This window comes from Pan paniscus, chromosome 2 (genome assembly GCF_029289425.2).
Source record: "Pan paniscus chromosome 2, NHGRI_mPanPan1-v2.0_pri, whole genome shotgun sequence".
Taxonomy (NCBI): domain Eukaryota; kingdom Metazoa; phylum Chordata; class Mammalia; order Primates; family Hominidae; genus Pan; species Pan paniscus.
In genome coordinates, this window is record NC_085926.1 from 98,742,878 (window position 1) to 98,760,630 (window position 17,753).

The 17,753-nt window shown below is 35.2% G+C and overlaps 1 protein-coding gene across 7 annotated transcripts in view; it reads right to left on the minus strand.

Annotated features, from left to right (window-relative positions):
* Nucleotides 1-17,753, minus strand: part of ABI3BP (ABI family member 3 binding protein) — a 244,470-nt gene that overhangs the window by 53,215 nt on the left and 173,502 nt on the right. For 5 of the 7 annotated variants that reach the window (XM_034957020.3, XM_034957021.3, XM_034957019.3 and 2 more), the window contains 12 exons: nucleotides 17,599-17,682; nucleotides 15,901-15,957; nucleotides 14,811-14,870; nucleotides 14,063-14,143; nucleotides 13,289-13,348; nucleotides 11,040-11,114; nucleotides 9,853-9,909; nucleotides 9,113-9,184; nucleotides 8,615-8,662; nucleotides 7,798-7,863; nucleotides 5,542-5,616; nucleotides 2,171-2,245 (listed from right to left, as the gene is read on the minus strand). In XM_034957020.3, coding sequence (XP_034812911.2) covers nucleotides 2,171-2,245; nucleotides 5,542-5,616; nucleotides 7,798-7,863; nucleotides 8,615-8,662; nucleotides 9,113-9,184; nucleotides 9,853-9,909; nucleotides 11,040-11,114; nucleotides 13,289-13,348; nucleotides 14,063-14,143; nucleotides 14,811-14,870; nucleotides 15,901-15,957; nucleotides 17,599-17,682 — 810 coding nt within the window. The remainder of the gene's footprint in view (nucleotides 1-2,170; nucleotides 2,246-5,541; nucleotides 5,617-7,797; nucleotides 7,864-8,614; nucleotides 8,663-9,112; nucleotides 9,185-9,852; nucleotides 9,910-11,039; nucleotides 11,115-13,288; nucleotides 13,349-14,062; nucleotides 14,144-14,810; nucleotides 14,871-15,900; nucleotides 15,958-17,598; nucleotides 17,683-17,753) is intronic. The other 2 variants (XM_063602876.1, XM_024928067.4) reach the window with 1 other exon arrangement.

Sequence of the window (17,753 nt, forward strand, 5' to 3'; positions counted from 1 at the left end):
GAATGGAAGTGCTGTACAATGAATCTGAGACTGACTTCCTCTTTGATACAGGTCAAGAAATTGAAGTTTGTTACTTCTGATCTCTCTCAGAATACATTTTGAGATAAATGTCACAATAAAACATAACTCTGTCCTGACCTCAGCACTACCTTTTACATTTTTAGACTTTTACAGAAGAGTTTATTTCTCCAGGATGCTAATATATTTTAAAGTACACATGTCATTTACCCTCTGTTTTTTGAAGTATAACCCACAGGACCTGGTAAACAAAGTATTGGGTTCATTAGGGTGTGAATTTGAGCCTACATAAAATCTAGAACTGTTTGAACACATCAGAATCCAATGTGTTTGAACACTTCTGAGAAAACTGAAATGTGGTAAGAGTTGCCTTATGATTATTCCTGGGGGTGCCACACCCCTGGGGCAAGGGAGAACCCTGATCATATGGCAGGACCAACACCAGATTTAGGGACAGAAACTTAACTCTGAACATGTGGAGCTGGAGAGGTGACAGAAGACCACTGAGAGAGACCCTAGTTCTCCAGGAGGCAGTTCTCTTACTCTGCTCGTTCAAACTCTGGATAAAAAGTATAAATAGGGTTAGTTGTTAACTATTTGTGTTGTTACAGGGATCAAGATCACGGGTTAGAGGTTGTATGAAAAACAAGGTGTTGGTAGAATTAAGGCAAGTTTTTTTTTTTTTTCTGCCAAAAGTGGTCCGCTCTTTATAACTTAGCTGTGGGAGAACTTTTGAACAATGTGGTTCAAGAGAAGGACTAGCTAACAGAGAAGATTTTAAAATATATACCTTAAAAATAATTTTATGATAGTAAATTCCAAAGGTATATGAAAATAGGAAAATAGTAGAATGAATTCTTAGGTACTCACCACCTGGCTTCAATAATGGCCAACTCATGCCCAGTAGGGCAAATATTAAATATTAAAAGAGGAAAAAACTTAACTATTCAATATATTGATGTAATGAGATTATACTAATATTATTTTTTATACTGAAGAGGAAAAGTAAATAAAATCACTCAAATCTACTGTTATCTATAACAAATTAATTTCCATTAATTTCCACAATTGAAAATAAGCTGATCTTTTGCAAGTGAGATGAGGTTTTTTCCTTACTTCCTGTTTATAATATTGGCTATTGTGTTTGGTGGTACAAATTTACATTCTAGACTTCAGGGCAAAGGAGATTCTCTCTAGCCTGCTACCACCACCACCAAAGTGACTATACCACAGCAGCAATAATAGCCTTTGCTTATACAATCTGGAAAACATTATAGGAAGTGAATTCAGGCTTGCTTCCAAAATGCTATCATTTTAAACTACAGCTTAGAAATTCTTTGGCTCTGGAAATGTTCTATATGATTTTAGGAGCAGTTAGGAATTTATAATAATTGTACCTTTAAAAGGAAAGAGAAAAAACTCACAGTATTTCCCAGATTCTCTAGTTAAAAATGAGCTTGGCTTTTTAGAGAAAGTTATTCAGTTACCAGCGGCTTCCTAAGGCCACTTGAAGACTTCATGTAAATAGTGGTGGTAATACCCATGAAGATACTCCGCAAACATGAGATTACCTTCCCCATATGTGAACAAAAGGCCTTCTCAGATGATTGGCAAAAAACAGATTTGTAGCTAAAGAAACCATTGTGTGTGTGTGAAAGAAATTTCTTAACCCAAGATATGTCTCCATCAATTTGTAAAATAGAATAGTGACAGGGAAAAAACTCAACGTGGACATAGTACAATTTATGTATCCAAGTAAATGGCTAAACATCATTGCCTCCATTTGTAAAAACACTAATTTATCATTTGTGGGGGAGAACAAAAGTCTTTATCTTTGTGTTTAGTGAAATATTTGAGCATAGCGTAGAATTGGCAGCATTTTTTGTAAGTCAGGGAATAAGAGAACTTTAGTTCTAGGAAAGACATTCTACCCTTGGCATAATTCTCTGCCTTTTGACTGTGATCACAGCTTTACTAGATGAACCAGTGGGCACTCTTATGAAACTTCTGAAATTATCATACCACATATGATACAACATGGGATTTAAACATAAGTGAAATATTGACCTCACTTCCACCAAGTCTCATGTTTCACTGAAGCAGAGTGGGACAGTAGAATGCATTTGGCTTAAACATGAAATAAAGCATTTACCAGGTGTGGTGTATGACACTTCTGGACTTGGTGACGTTTTTGGTTTTGCAGTAACACGCTGGGGCACCTTAGGAACTGAAAGAGAGAACTCATATTGTAAGTCATTTGGTTTCAGCATCTTCCAGTCATGCTTAACACGTAAGACATGTCAAGGTGTAGCCTGAACACTGATAAAACAAAGCATTAGAGAGAAGACAGAAGAAGGAGTTAGAAAGAAGACCTAACCTTAAGCTCTAGAAATAGATTAGTTAGAATTCCAGATAATTATATAATAGTAAAATCCGAGAAACTGCAAAATTTCAAATTACAAAGCGTCAGAGTAAGATGACAACTTTTTAGAAATCTTTATTTCAGAGGAGATGACAATGGAATGAATGTAAGAGAGCTTTTCTTTACTGGATATGTTTGCTTGACTTCTCCTTAAACCCATTTTTATGTCTTTCCTTAAAGACAAAGTAGGTAAAGATGGTGAGGTCAGGGTGGAATCCTATGGAACATGGATATGCTTGAAGTCCTCTTGGGCAACAGCAGAGTGGTAAGTGGACAATGCAATGGAATGGGTTGGTTCACATCTTACCCGCCCTGCATTTCTCTGGCTCCAGAGAAACCTTCAAATGAATTTGTTGACAACTAAAATTAGATTTCCACAACTGTTCCTTGGGAATAATAAGGTACTAATATAATAGACACCAGGAAAATAAGTCTAACAATTATAGTGTATTCTATGATTTCAAAAATGCCTTTATAAAGTTTACACCCTTTGAGTCTCACCATAATGTTGGGAGGAAGGAATTACTAGCTACTCTTTAAAGCCGAGGAAACAGAGATTCGGGTGTGTGACATAATTTGCTTGAGGTTATGGTTATTAAGTACCAGAGTCAGGACTTGAACCAAATGCTGAGGATCAAACATTATCAACAGGTCTAAACACTTGGGATCTCTATATCCCAGTTCTGCAGGTCAGATTTTAAGTTGTTTCTCATTTTTTAAGGTGAAACAATAAACCTGCCCTAACTCAAGATATGGTTATAAGAATCCAATGTGAAATGTCAAAATGATGTGAAAATTATACTATTATAAATTTTTTTTCCACTTCTCAAGGAGCTTCACAAATTTGGTTTTGAAGAATCTGAGTATATTCTGATTTTCACATTGTTTGCCCATGTGAAATCTAGGAGCACCCATAATTTTGAGTTATAAAAAATTCTAGGTATACAATTAATAATATTGCTATTACCTATACACACTGGGATCTAAGAAGTCAAACTTTATTGACTTATAAAATATTCCTTATGCTTTCTTTCAGATTTTAGATCCCATTTTGCCTTTGAATGCCAAACATAGATTTAAGCGTTGCCAATTTATAAACACACTTTCAGTAAAACTAACAATACAAGTTACATGCCAAATTACAGAATCTTATTCTGTGAAAGGTGGTGGATGAACAAAATTTGTTGCGCTTTAAGTTGTAAATACTATTGTTAGATGATATTACAGCCCAACAACAATAGTTTGTATTGGTATCATGCATATAAACAGGACACTCTCCTGTCCAAATGACTTTTTGAAATTTGCAGGAACTAGTTAAGGATAAGGGAAGAAGTATTAGGATTCAACTATTTGTCTTTAAAATATTTTGTGATATATATGTGTACATATACACACCTCCTTGAAAGACTATGAAAATCCAGGATATTGCTGGAAACTATTACGTAAGAATCACATTCTTGTGGGATGAGGAGGTCCCAATTCTACCCACTTTTAAAAAGAATAAGTAGAATGCATTTTGTTTTTCATGACCAGTTTTCAAATTGTTCCCTTACATTAAGTAGCACTGACAAAGCCAGAAGTATCTGGTTTGCAGCTACTTTCCACAAGAGATGCTGATGGACTGGAAGTTGCTTCAATCGGGACATCAGAAGGCTCTCTCATTACAGTCTGGCAGCCACTCCATGGTTTCAGAGTTAGAGAGTGGAACTCACTGAGGATGTGAATCTATCTATTCTGAAGAGCCTGTCTTGTCAAGAAAGGTTGGCTAAAAGTCTAAGTCAAAATGAAATAAATTTGAAACTTAGAATATAGTATAACAATGGAAAATTAGAGCAAGCTCCTGATTTACTATACCGCATTTTACTAAGTACAAAGTACAGCTCAAAAAGATAAAACTGCAAATAAATTTTTCCTATTACTTCATATCTCCTTTACCTTAAACATTTTTTACTGACCATGATTCATGCCCGAGTCTCTTAATTTTTAGTATTTTTCATCTTTTATAGTTCAACATTCAAGTTTTCATGGTTTCTTCTCATTTGTTTTCTAGTTTTGTTCTATGCTTTATATTCAAATCCAAAGCTGAGAGCTTCTTCTCATATAATTTTGTCTGCTATTTTTAAAGTTAGATTTTAGTTTCCTATTATAATAACAAATTTAATATACTTGGTTTATTTAATAACTTGGTATATTCTTAAAACTTTGATGTTTTTATTCCTATTCATTATTATTCACTAATCATTATTTTCTCAGACTTTTAGTATGTTAATGTTTCAAATGTATTATTATTATTTAAAATTTCATATTATTTGGGGGAATATTGCCTTGGTACCTTCATATATTTATTATCAGAATAAATTATTTTCATAGCTAAGTTTTAGTAATTAGAACATATTTAAAATTATGCTAAATAAGGCAGATTTAAAATCATAGAAAAAATTTAATGATAGGTAAAATTTCCCTCAATTGATATTAGAGACCACACCTAAAACTACAGGGGTTTTCTTTTCCCCTGTAGCAAAACAAGAATGGCAGTACCTAATGACAGAGATTCTGAGGTATGAGTGAAATATTTGTGGTGGGAATCCAGAATCACTACCTGGATCAAGCATAATGTGATGGTGCTAAACATTTTCCTTTCCCCAGACTAGATTAGTGGTCGCGAAGGTTCCTTTGCCGGTATCCTGGGTGGGTGAACCTCAGACATTTGTTGTAGTCAGGCCATGTATTGAGGAAAATTTCAAATTAGATGATTGGCAGAAGGAAGCACATTCAGGAATAGTGGAAGGGATAGGAGTGTAGTCTCAGGCCGGGGAAGGAAAATGAAGTAGGCAGGCTATTCTTTTTAAGCAATGCCATTCATGTCCATCTCATCTTCAATAACACAACATTAAGGGAAGCTTTGTGGAATAAGCTCTTCCAATGATGTACTTTTTTAGTAAGTCCAAAAAGAAATTTAAATATTTATTAGGTTACAGAGGAAGACTTGTTTTACAAGTGTTAAAGACTCAATCTGTTATCATAACCATTAATGAACAGTTCGCTAGAATAACCCCACTAACCTCAAACTTTTCAAGCTAAAATGTAAAATATATATTTACCTGGTTGTGTTTGTGGGATTCTTGGGCGTGGTGATGTTTTTGGCTTAGGAGGAGCACGTGGTGTCTGCTTGGGAGCTAAAAGAAAGGATATAGGTTCGGAAATCTTGAGCCCTTCAAGAATGACAGTACCTAAGCCTCTAGAAGCTCAGGGATGTTTACTGAGTGACTGAAGACCTAAATACTCAACAATTAAGGCTTCTACAGATCTGCAAAGTATAGGAAGGTAACTTTTTTATATAACAGAAAACAAAACAAAAAGTCACATTAAATGATATCTAAGATGTTCAGCTGGCAAAATGAAACTTGGGATTTCAGAAATATTGACATCAAATACCTTCTAAATAGTTTGAAAATAAATTCATAATTACAAGAATTCATCCTTATTATAAGTTCATATAATTTTATCAGAATATTTAGTTGTACTATTTTAAATGCAGACACATATGTTTTCTAAATAAAAAACAAAGTTAACATGTTATAGCCCAAATATATAATGTATTTTAATAGCAAGTGCTAATGGAAAAATTAATCTTACTAAACAAAACACAGTTTTATTGGTTATATAGGGGAAGAGAGGGAAGAGAAATTGAACACCAAGGATATTTTCTATGGAGAGTTATTCCTTTGCTGGGCAAATCCGAAAGAAATTCTAGGACAATCAGTGTAAAAACCAATTTTTTCTTCACCAAAAAAAAAAATGAAAAATCTATCCTGCTGAAGGAAAGGAATTATCAGATGCAAGGTTGCAGCTTATGGAAACACCTCATTTGGTTGAACTAAAATGTGTTTGGGATAAAGAAAGGTAAGAAGAAACATGGTCAACGTCATGTAGTTTCAGACACCTTAAGAAAAACTTGCTGAAAATAAGAGTTATTTGACACCAGAAGTTTCTGAAGGAGTCTGCAGAATCTTCTTCCTGATACTAAATGAAAAAATACAAGGTATACAATGGTTTCAGTGGAATCTTCTTGCCTGTAGAGAGATGAATACTGATATATGTTGGAGATGACCTGGTTTAGAAGCCTGGAACCTGGGGATTTAGAGCTCCCTTTGCTAATCACTGGGTCTAAGGTCTCAGGTTCTTCATCAGAAGTTACACAATTTTAAAGAACCCTTCCAATCTTAAAATTCTGTCATTCCAGCATTTCTCACAGTTTGTGATTTTCTGATTCTCAACTACCCTACTTACTAAGGTTCTAACTGATATGCCACTTACTTTGCCAGAGGATAAGAAAGACCATCTGAAGGTTAGGCATGTCATAAAGCAATTCCATGAAAAATGATACAGAATGAGATAAGAATCGCTAATAGCAGTATTTGCAATGAGACATTCCAATGATATTAATTATTATATAGTTATTAAGAACAAAATTTGGAAAAGTTAGGTATAACTGACTGATTTCATTATTTTAGTCAATGTGGATTTATTTTTGTTAAAAAACTCTAGGGTTTATAGGCAACATCTAGTAGGATATTCAGCAGACAATGAGTAAACTTAAAATCCATATCTCCCTTGGAAACAGAGTCATATAAAAATAGTTTAATGCCAATCAAAACAGAAGTTTGGGCTTATTTATAACCTTCTATTACATTGAAACCTACAGCTATTGAGAGGATTTTTTAAAACAAGAAGCATATTTAGTTATTCATGTTGATTATTTTTCATTCATTTCAAACTCCACTACTATGTAAAGCTTTATGATAAGCCAAAGTTAATTGTTTTGATTTTTTTTATTTGTATGCAGTGAAATGGCCAAAGCACTGCAGAAAGGAGTGGAAAGAAGAAAGATATCTGAATAACTACAAGGTAACTGGCCAGTACACCCCCTTTCATGTGGATTGCACAGTCAAACCTGTTTCTGGAGGTTTCTTTTAATGTCAAAAGCAAATCAGAAAGCTTAATATACTTTTTACATGATCATAGAACTTGTAAAACTAGTTGAGATGAATTAGAATTAAAATCAGAATATATACATTTTAAAATAGAACAGAATATAAATGTTCTTCCCAGAAGCATTCCTATTCCCTGAATTAAACACTTGCAGAGTAGCTAAGAGGTATTTTTCAACCATATCCTAAAGAACAACACTGCCATTTGAGTAATTACCAATGATAGCAGGACATCAGACAGGTAGGATTACCCATCAAAGTCTGTGGGCAGAATGATAAAGTCAGGGCCTCTGATATCTTGAGGTGACCATACTGACATTCTGCAAACACTCACCTCATATATGACATACAAAATAATGTATTTACCGGGTTCAGTCTGAGGCTCATCTGGGCTGGGTAGGGTTATAGATTGAGAAGGCAGAGGCGATGTTTCTATGGTAATTGAAGGAAAGTACGCGGGTTACTATAGCACTTGACAGACCTTGAGTACAGATAACAGACAGGATGGTAACAAATAGATTTTTTAAAATAAAGAAAATTGCAAGTCTGCAGCAAAACAGCATTCCTACTCCTTCATAATGCATTTGGTTAAAAAAAAATGGTTGCAGATGCAGCTTACAAAGTACTTCTAAAGTTCTCATTTCACATTAGAACTCTACCTCCTCAACAATGCTACAAAGATATATTCAATAGGAATCATGAAGGGAAAAAGGAATTTTTAAAATATTATAGTATGAGTCATTTAAGCAGCACTGAATTTCACTTAAAGAATGGAGAAGAAAACCACAAATGTAAATAACTGTGATGGGATAAGTGTTAATGGAAAGTATGTTGCTAGGTCAGAAAGTATAAATGGATCATCGCACCAAAAAAGCATTATCTGAAACATTCAACACAATGCCAAGCTGGCAGGATGTACAGTGTTAGGAAGAAAATATTTTAGATTCAACAGTTCTGCTGACTTATGAAGAGAAAAAAAGCAAAGTCTTGTTACACAACTGAATGGGAGGAAGGACATTTTTGGACAATGGTTATGGATAGGAGCACCTTGAAAGAAAAGTAACTGCCATGGCGAAGAGTGACGGTGTAACATGAATTCACAATGAGAGAGACCCGGAGGTTCTCAGGCGATGGTGGCAATGAAGACAGAGAGCACCCAGGGTTGGGCTACCGAGGTTATTACCTAGTGTGGTCTCAGGTGGTTCAGACACATAGGTAATAGATTCCACAACTGTACCAAAACAAAGGAGAAAAATTTTAGAAACTGTAAGATATTAAGCTATAGCATTTTTTTGAATATCAAATTTTATTAATAATTTGCATCATAATTTTACAGACAGGACAATGGATTTAGACAGGAAAAAAGAATTGGGAGAAAAATCCTATTCTATAATACTAATCCTCCAATTAATATTTATGTTTTAATTGTCATTAACTGGGTTTCAAATGTTATTACGCCTCAACCTTTAGACTTCAGCAGAGAAAGACAAATTTATTTCTGTATTCAGAGAGAGTCAATTATCACTTTAAGAATTCAAGAATGTTGGAAGCTGTAGCTCCTTCAAATCTGTTTAATTGTGAATCAAGTACCACAGCTTGAACTTTCATATTCCGTGGATGTAACTGATGTTAATTTAAAATGTGTGGAATAAATGAATCAAAGCATTAAAACCTTTGCTACCTTCAGTCTTTGGCTCCTCTGGCCAGAGTGGTGCTTTGGCAGTGGGATATACATAGTCTGTTTTGGCTGGTGCTAGGGAAGAAACGGGAATGGCTGGTTAGTGGTGGCCAACCCAAAGCACACTGTAATAGAACCCTGCATTTAATTTAAAAATAGAATTGAGCTATCTTAAGCAGATATATTCTTGAGAATAATTAACATTTAGGTAGATTATGAAGATGACCACAATTTAGGAGGGCAGAAATGAAAGCAGGAAATGAAGGCAGTGTGCTATGTGGGAAACACGCACACCCCATACATAATGTGTGGCAGAGTCAACAGCAGTTCTACCTGGAACAAAGCAGATAATTCCACTTTCATTTTTTTTTTTCGTATAAGAATTCCAGTTAGAAACACACATAGAATGAGTACTTGGAGAGCAAAAGCACGGGATGAATCCTAAAAGTGATATGAAAATGAAAAGTAGGTTGTACATATTCATATTGAAAGAGCAATCAGAAAAGGTTAAAATTTTCGTTTCGAGTGAGAATAAGGAAATTATGAAACTTGCATAGCAATACAGCAGATGTGAACACAATGTGCTGTATACAATGACATTCAAGACCCACTGGATGAGCACAGACAAGCTGTGAGGAGCAAGTGGCTATGAAATGTCACAAAGCATGAGGACATCCAGAGATGACTTTGCAATGATATGGAAAAGCACATATGCTTGACTTCCCATTGGGGAACATTTTTACCTATGGTCTCCTTCGGTGACTCAGTACTAAATGTAACCGATTCCAGAACATCAGAAACTAGTAAAAAACAGAAAATGGTACAATCGATAAAGGATAGGTTGTAAGTATTTACAAAAGTGCTTTGCATCCAGTAAGTGTTCAATGTTAACTGTTATAGGGTAACAACATTATTAACACTAAGGGAAGCTCTCATAACTGAACTGAATTCACAACATGATAACTACTGTACATTACCATTAACAACCTACTTTGTACATTCAACATGAGTACCAAAATGTCATTTATCTAATTAAAAGATACTCATAAGAGATGGAAAGAAATTACAGTCCTACGGAAGAAAAATATAGGATCCAGTGTTTTAAAATAAATGTCAGGAAGTAGCAACAACATTGCTAATACTGATTTTTAAAATTTGCATCCATTTTTTTTTCCCCAGACAGGGTCTGGCTTTGTCAACCAGATGGAGTAGGGTGGCATGAACATGGCTCACTGTAGTCTTGACCTCCTGGGCTCAAGCGATCCTCCTACCTGAGCCTCCTAAGTAACTGGGACTACAGGCATGCACCACTATGCCCAGCTAATTTTTGTATCTTTTGTAGAGTTGGGGTTTTGCCATGTTGCCAAGGCTGGTCATAAAATTCTGAGCTCAAGCAACCCATCAGCCTTGGCCTACCAAAGTGTTGGGATTACAGGTGTGAGCCACTATGCCTGGCCTATTTACAAGCTTGAAGGGCAGTATGTTTTAAAGGGTTCACATTATTTTTGTGGAAATTTTATCATTTTTACTGAAGTGGGAAATTTCTCCTTCCTTGATGGTCACAATTGAACTAGTGTTCTTTTAGCACAAATTTAATTTACTATTAAAGAGAGCCACAAACTTGTAACTGTTGAAAAAATAAGGATAAATAATAAAATTAGTTCTTCTAAGTGGTTTGTCAACCACTTAATCAGATATGTGATTATTTTCTAGAATGATACAAATGCAATGAAAAGTATTTTTATACATTCAAGTAGTAATATTAATGTATTACTAATTTAACAATATGCAATCACAAAAAAGAGCATTGTGCAATATTTACAGTTAGTAATGTATATTCATTTTTTATCTTTGGAAATATAACTTAGAGAATTACAATATGCCTCTTAAAGCACACAGTATACCCAGACAGATAAAACAATCTATTTACCAGGTTGACTTTCTGTCATTTCTAGGCTTGGTGATGTCACTGGTTTCAAAATAAGAGTTTGCAGTTCAGTCGGAGCTGAAAGAAGAGGGTCTCAATTGTAAGAGTAATTTTCAGTTATTTATTTCATAGGTTTTAGACAGAGGTAGCAGTGAAATAAAATACACAGACCCTGAAAATCATGAGGTTATGGAGAGCCATACAGAATGTGCCCTATTTAAAGCAGAGGTCAGCAAACTATAGCCCTTCCAAGTCTAGCCAGTGGGCCAATAATGATTCTCACATTTTTTTTAAGCGATGGGAAAAAATGAAAAGTAGTATTTCATGACACGTGAAAATGGCATGAAATTCAAATAAAGTTTTATTGGAACATAGCCATAGAATGAACTAAAACTGTTCAGGGCATATTCATGAATCAGCTTTGGTTGCCTTCAAGCTAAAACAGCAGAATTGAGTAGCTGTAACAGAAACTGAACAGCCCACAAATTCTAAAATAGTTATTGCTTAACTTTTCACAGAAAAAAAAATTGCTGACTCCTGATTCAAAATGTCCTTCTGAAAAAGCAGGAGACTGTTTGGAAAATTAAGTTCTCATGGACTATTGTATCTGAATCTCAGTTCCTACAAGAGCTAAGAGCTGCCTATAGCTGATTTCATGACAGTAATATTAACAAAATGTTGAATATCATCTAGGAGTGTTTTGTTCTATATTTTAGTTTCACCATCCCCTTAGCCACCATTGACAAGTATTGATACTTGTTTTATTTGTGCTGTTCCCACCCTTCCACCCTCTAATCCAAATCCTATAATTATTTCAAAGTCCAACTACTCTCTGTCCTCAGCCCACATCGTTCCTTGACTCCTGTAAATATTTTGTTTTTACTACTCAATTAAACAAGAACTCTCATAGGAGGAAATTGCTCTATATCTAGAAAACTGTATCTAAGAAAACCTTAGGGTTTCTTCATAATTACTTTGTACTTTAAGAGGTAAAATGTGTCCTTTCTTTTGGTTTCTACCTCCGCTCCTTTTTCCACCCCACTCAACTGTTAATATGGTGTTTGGTACACAAAGAATGAGGAAATGATTGTCTTCTTAAGCAAAAGTAGCAGCACCATTGAGAAAGAGATGAATGAAATGGAATAAGAACTGTATAAGATCGATCCTTTGTTAGATACAGTCCTTATGTAGGGCACACGATGAATTTAGCCACTGGATAGATCTCCCTCAGCTATGAATCTAATAATGAGCCCTGTAATTGTCAAACTGTTGACCACTGTAAGTGCCTTTTCTCTCAGAAGGCACAGAAATGATATTCAAGCTTATTGTCATACCTGTGATTCAAGTGCAATGGGCTAAGACTCCTTAAACCTTCTAAAACCTAAGCCATAGATTTTCGTTATTTCAACTGAGAGGGTTTAGGGAGTTTAAGGTCTGAGGGATGGAATAACCCCTATTCATCCTCCTTTATGTCTTTGAAACTAAAAGTTGATGATCTTAGGTTGCTATAGTGTTTGTAGGTCTAGAAATCATTGAAAGCATTGTATGTAGACTTGTGTTTTCTAAAACATGTTAGATTTTCTTGAGTTTATTTCCTAAATTAAAAAAAATTACTTTGTTTCTGATCATCACTAAGGGTTCCTTTAGAGACCAAAATCACATATGAAGTGATTAAAGGAATAAATATTGAACATGCATAGATATTCAGAAGGATTCCTACTTAGCGAAGATTAACAGCCATTACTAAACAGTGGTGAAGAACAGTGGTCAAGCTTATCAATGATTGAGGAGCCTGGAACTTTCAGGGAAAAGCTATTTTAATGTAATAGGGACACCTTATTCCTTAAAATGGAAGAAAATAATGAGACTAAGACACAGGTTTTATAGAAACTAAGTTACTCAAAGGGAGTTCATGGTACTTAATTGTTGCTTTATAGATCTAAATACCAAATGGAAGGGTATTTAGATCTATAAATACTAAATACCAATTTGGACCTCAGATTTAACACTGAATCATATGGTGCAAATTTAAAGAGAGTTTCATGTTGGACAGCTGTCCTTCACTGGGTCCAGGGACATCTGCGAAAAACAACAGGTAACACTTGAATTAAAACTGCTGACTATTTTAAAATGAAGTGTAGAATGGAATAACAGCATCTTAGGAATCAGAAGCAACTCTGGTCATGACAGTGCTCAAGTGCGTTTTTAAACGGCGATAAAAAGCATTTAATGCAAGTCACAAAAATCATTACCAAATGTTGTTCCTGGAGCATCAGTACTATGAACAACAGGTTCAAAGCCTGTAACAGAAACTAACCAAAAGCAACAACATGAATACAAGAAAGCTTAAAGATTTTTTTTTAAATCCTCAATTTTTATTTTAAAACATGAGTTTCAAATGATACACAATTTTTTAAAACTTTCGAATTGATAGGAAGCATATAGTTGCTTTTGGAAGATTTGGCCACACTAGCTAGAACAATTCATCAAAGAAGGTAGTTACAACCTTTGAACTCTGTTACATATCTTGATATTATCCACATGAGGTTTTCCTAGGTATTTGGTTTTCTAACTAGTATGGATGTTTGGCTTTGGAAATTTGTTTAGGCAACAGATACGAAAATACAGAGAGAAATATATATGAAAGTAACTTGTTGCTTTTCTTGGAAGTTGAAAAAAAATGCCTGTTTATGTAATCATAACAAATGGATCACATGTTTCAATGCAGATACAGCAATAAATACCCATGAGTATGCTAATCTCGCTGTAAACACATCTGTAAAGAGGGACCAAGAACGTCATCCAAACCAAGTCATTTAGGAGATCAGGCACACAAGTGTCCCCAAGCCATGTTCTCCTGGATAGCTCTGTACGAGAAGCAGCTGCTACCCATGTCAAATAATTTGATTCTTAGAAAACATGATGACTGTTAATTCCCGTCATAGGCATTTCTTTAGGACTTTATTGGGACAGCCTGCCAGGGTTCAGATTCCTTGGCTACTTAAGCCAAGGATTCATACATTTACCCGATTTGTTCTGAGGTACTTCAGGACTTGATGTAGTTTTGGGTCTGGGACGGGGATGACGTGTCCGTTGTGTTTTAGGAGCTGAAGGAAGAAACTTTGGATTACTCTAGTGCAGGTGGCTTTGGAGACAAAACTTTAGGTTTTTAAAGGTATGTCATATTTCCTTGAGATTTAAGTCATATGTCTTTTAAGATTAAAATATTTTCTATTTTGTTAATTTTCTTAATCACTGAAGATTCTTGAGAGAGAAAACTTACATATAAAATCAAGTTGAAAAGTGAAGAGACTCATACATCTTTAACTTCAGAAACACTAGAGCCAAACTCTGGATGATAGAGTCTCAGGCTCACACTAAATCTTTTGAGTATGCCAAAGAATCCATGATACCATAAGAACTGTTAGAGTTTAGTCAGTTTAGATAAGATACAGCCACCAGCAACTGTGTTTGAAATTTAGCTTCAGACATAAGTGACATGAATGCTGTTTAGACAAAAGTACATGACACAAATTCAAATAAGATTACATGGTAGACTCTGAACTAGGTCCATGCATAGCTTTTGAAAATAATAGGTAACTTCTAAGGATCACTAATACTCAAATATAAAGTTGAAGGACAATATAAAGTTGAAGGATAGCAGAAGATGACAAGATAGTCCTACAAAGCTGATGACAATGTGATTATGATAATGATGGAATGGATTTGAAAATAAGCAGGAAAAAATTATTCAGGAACACAGAATATCATTACCTAACGTTGTTTCTGGAAACTTGGTTCTAAAAGTGTCAGGTTCAAGGACTGTAGTAACAACTAGACAAAAATAATAAAATAAAGCAAAAATATTTAACTTGAATATTAATTTCACAGGTCAATTTTTAAGCTTCAGAACTTAAAAGTAAGGCTTGTTTTTTGCAGATTTGGCCAAACCATGGTCAGGTACCCATTAGTCTCATAAGACAGATTTGCAAGATAGCATTGCACTCAGCTTAATATCACTATGTGGTCAACAAAACACTCTCCTAGATGTTTGATTATCTGATTCTTGCTACACATTAGTGGAAGATTGTTGGATGAGCTTTTTACACATTTGCATAATATATGCTTTTCTAACTGTATTGAAAAAGGCATTTATCAGTCTACTTGCACTTCTATAGAAGTTGGGATAAATATCTTGTTATCTACTGTCTAAGTAACTATGGATACAATAAAGAGTTCATATGTATGAAAGCATAAAGAATACCATGTAATTAATAAACTGTGCTCATCAAAATCTCAAAGTATTCCTTGATTCAGTAAAAGTTAAGAAACTGTTAAATCTTAATAGAGATGAATAAAGAGTCAGTCTATCCTATTATGGAAGCCTCTCATTAAAACTTTCAAGACTTAGGTACATTTTACAATTTGACAATTTACTAAAAACATCATTCCTTGAAACAAAAAAATCAATATTACACAGATCCTAATAAAATGAAAAATAATATGAGCAAAGAAACTCTGTGCTTTCCTACAATTGATGAGGAATAAGCAGCATAAATAAGGGATAGAGATTCGTGTTTGAAATGCAGCTTAAAATGGTCAATGCTCTTTAAACGAATGCACATGATCGCATGACACATTGAACGGTTAAAAGCAGTTTGATGTCCTGATATTAGTTCATGCACAGTTCTCTCAAATTCAACTGATAATGTGACACAGAGCCTAGCATAATTTCAAGATAAAGACTAATAATGGAATGATGACAAAGAATGACAGGATGGTCTTATGATGAAGAAGAAACTGACTACAGTGGTATGACAATAAGCAGGAAAAGCACTATTTGAAGGACACACATTCTCATTACCCATGGTTTTTGGAGCTTCAGTTCTGAGAGTACCAGGTTCAAGATCTGTAGAAGGAACTAATTAAAAGCAATGAAATAAACTTGTGAAAAGCCAGTAAATTATATCTTTCCATTATAATACTGCTTCAATAAGTATATAGCAATTTTAAGAAATTTTCTGAAACTTGATACTTGTTATTTGAAGACTTGGCCATCTTATAGCCAGATAAACAATTTTTTTAAAAGGCACTTAATCACAGCCTACACAATTTGGCACACATCTCAATAAAGCCCATGTAATATTCTCCTAGGTGTCTGAGTACTTAGTTCCAACTATTGTAGAAGACTGCCCTAGAAGCTTATTCAGACGTTTTGCCAAATATATACTTATTTAACTGTCCTAGTAACTGTTGGCGTGTTTGTGGAAGCTTTAACAGTGTGTCTAAATGAGCACGAATACAGTCAACAGCCTGTTTGAGAGAAGACATAGCAAAGAATAAAGCAAAGTGAATCATAGGCTGAGATTTCGTTTGCAGTAAAGGCACTCAACAAATCAGGATAAGGGACAAACATGCAGAGTAGCTCTCTACTCTCTAATCATAAAAGTGCAGGACCCTAGATGGGTGATGCTTCTTGGGTCAGATGCAAACTTCCGAGTCATATCTTCAAGGACTTTCTTCAACTGCTCTTATAAACCCTTCCAAATTCAGCTGTCATCACTACTTAGAAGCCGAATCCTGCGTGTTTCAGGAAGCATGTGCCCTCTGACTTGCCTCTACTCTTCCTGTCTGACTCTCTTCATCTTTAAGATTTTAAGACCCAACTTCTTTCCAATTATTTATTCTTATTCTTCATAACATTTTCTTTTTCTAAGCTTTTAGATGTGTATAGCACCCCTCAGAACAAGTTCAATTTACCCAGATACACTCCCTTGCTTCAATCTTTGAATGTTTCATACTGGGACAGGTTTTGATCTTGACTATACTACAGAGTAAGAGGTGAAAAACAAGCTTCCTCCTCCTGTGATAGCCTCACACTTGTTGATGTGGCTGTGGGAAGATAGAAGGCACTTAATTTTTTTTCTAGAAATAAAAATGCCTGGTTCTATTTAATGCATTTTTGTATTTACGAGGACAATTGAATGAAATAAAAAGTAGTAAATAAGAGGCCGGGCGTGGTGGCTTACGCCTGTAATCCCAGCATTTTGGGAGGCTGAGGCAAGCAGATAACAAGGTCAGGAGTTTGAGACCAGTCTGACTAACATGGTGCAACCTGTCTCTACTGAAAATACAAAAATTAGCTGGGTGTGGTGGCACGCGCCTGTAATCCCAGCTACTCAAGAGGCTGAGGCAGGAGAATTGCTTGAACCGGGAGGCGGAGGTTGCAGTGAGCTGAGATCGCGCCACTGCCCTCCAGCCTGGGCAACAGAGTAAGACTCCGTCTCAAAAAAAAAAAAAAAAGAAAGAAAAGAAATAATTAGTAAATAAGATACACAGTAAGAGACAGACCTATATGCAGAAAATGCAAGGAATTCACCTGCCACACAGATCTATCCCAACTGTGTTCTCCTTTGCTAACTCAACAGGGGGAGCAGTAGCACATCTTTTGTGCCTTCATCCACATGGTACTCAGACAGGCCATCACTCCCATCATTGGCATCAGTTATAAATTCCTGAGAGCAGCTAGGATGAGCTACTTTAACCAGAAACCCAAATTTACCCAGTTTGGTTTGAGGAACCTCAGGACTTGGTGTGGTTTTAGTTTTGGGACGTGGACGACGAGTTCGTTGTGATGTTTTAGGAGCTGAAGAAAGAAAACCTTTAGTTACTACAGAGTCCGTAGCTCCGAAGGCTATGAGTAGCATGACATATGGT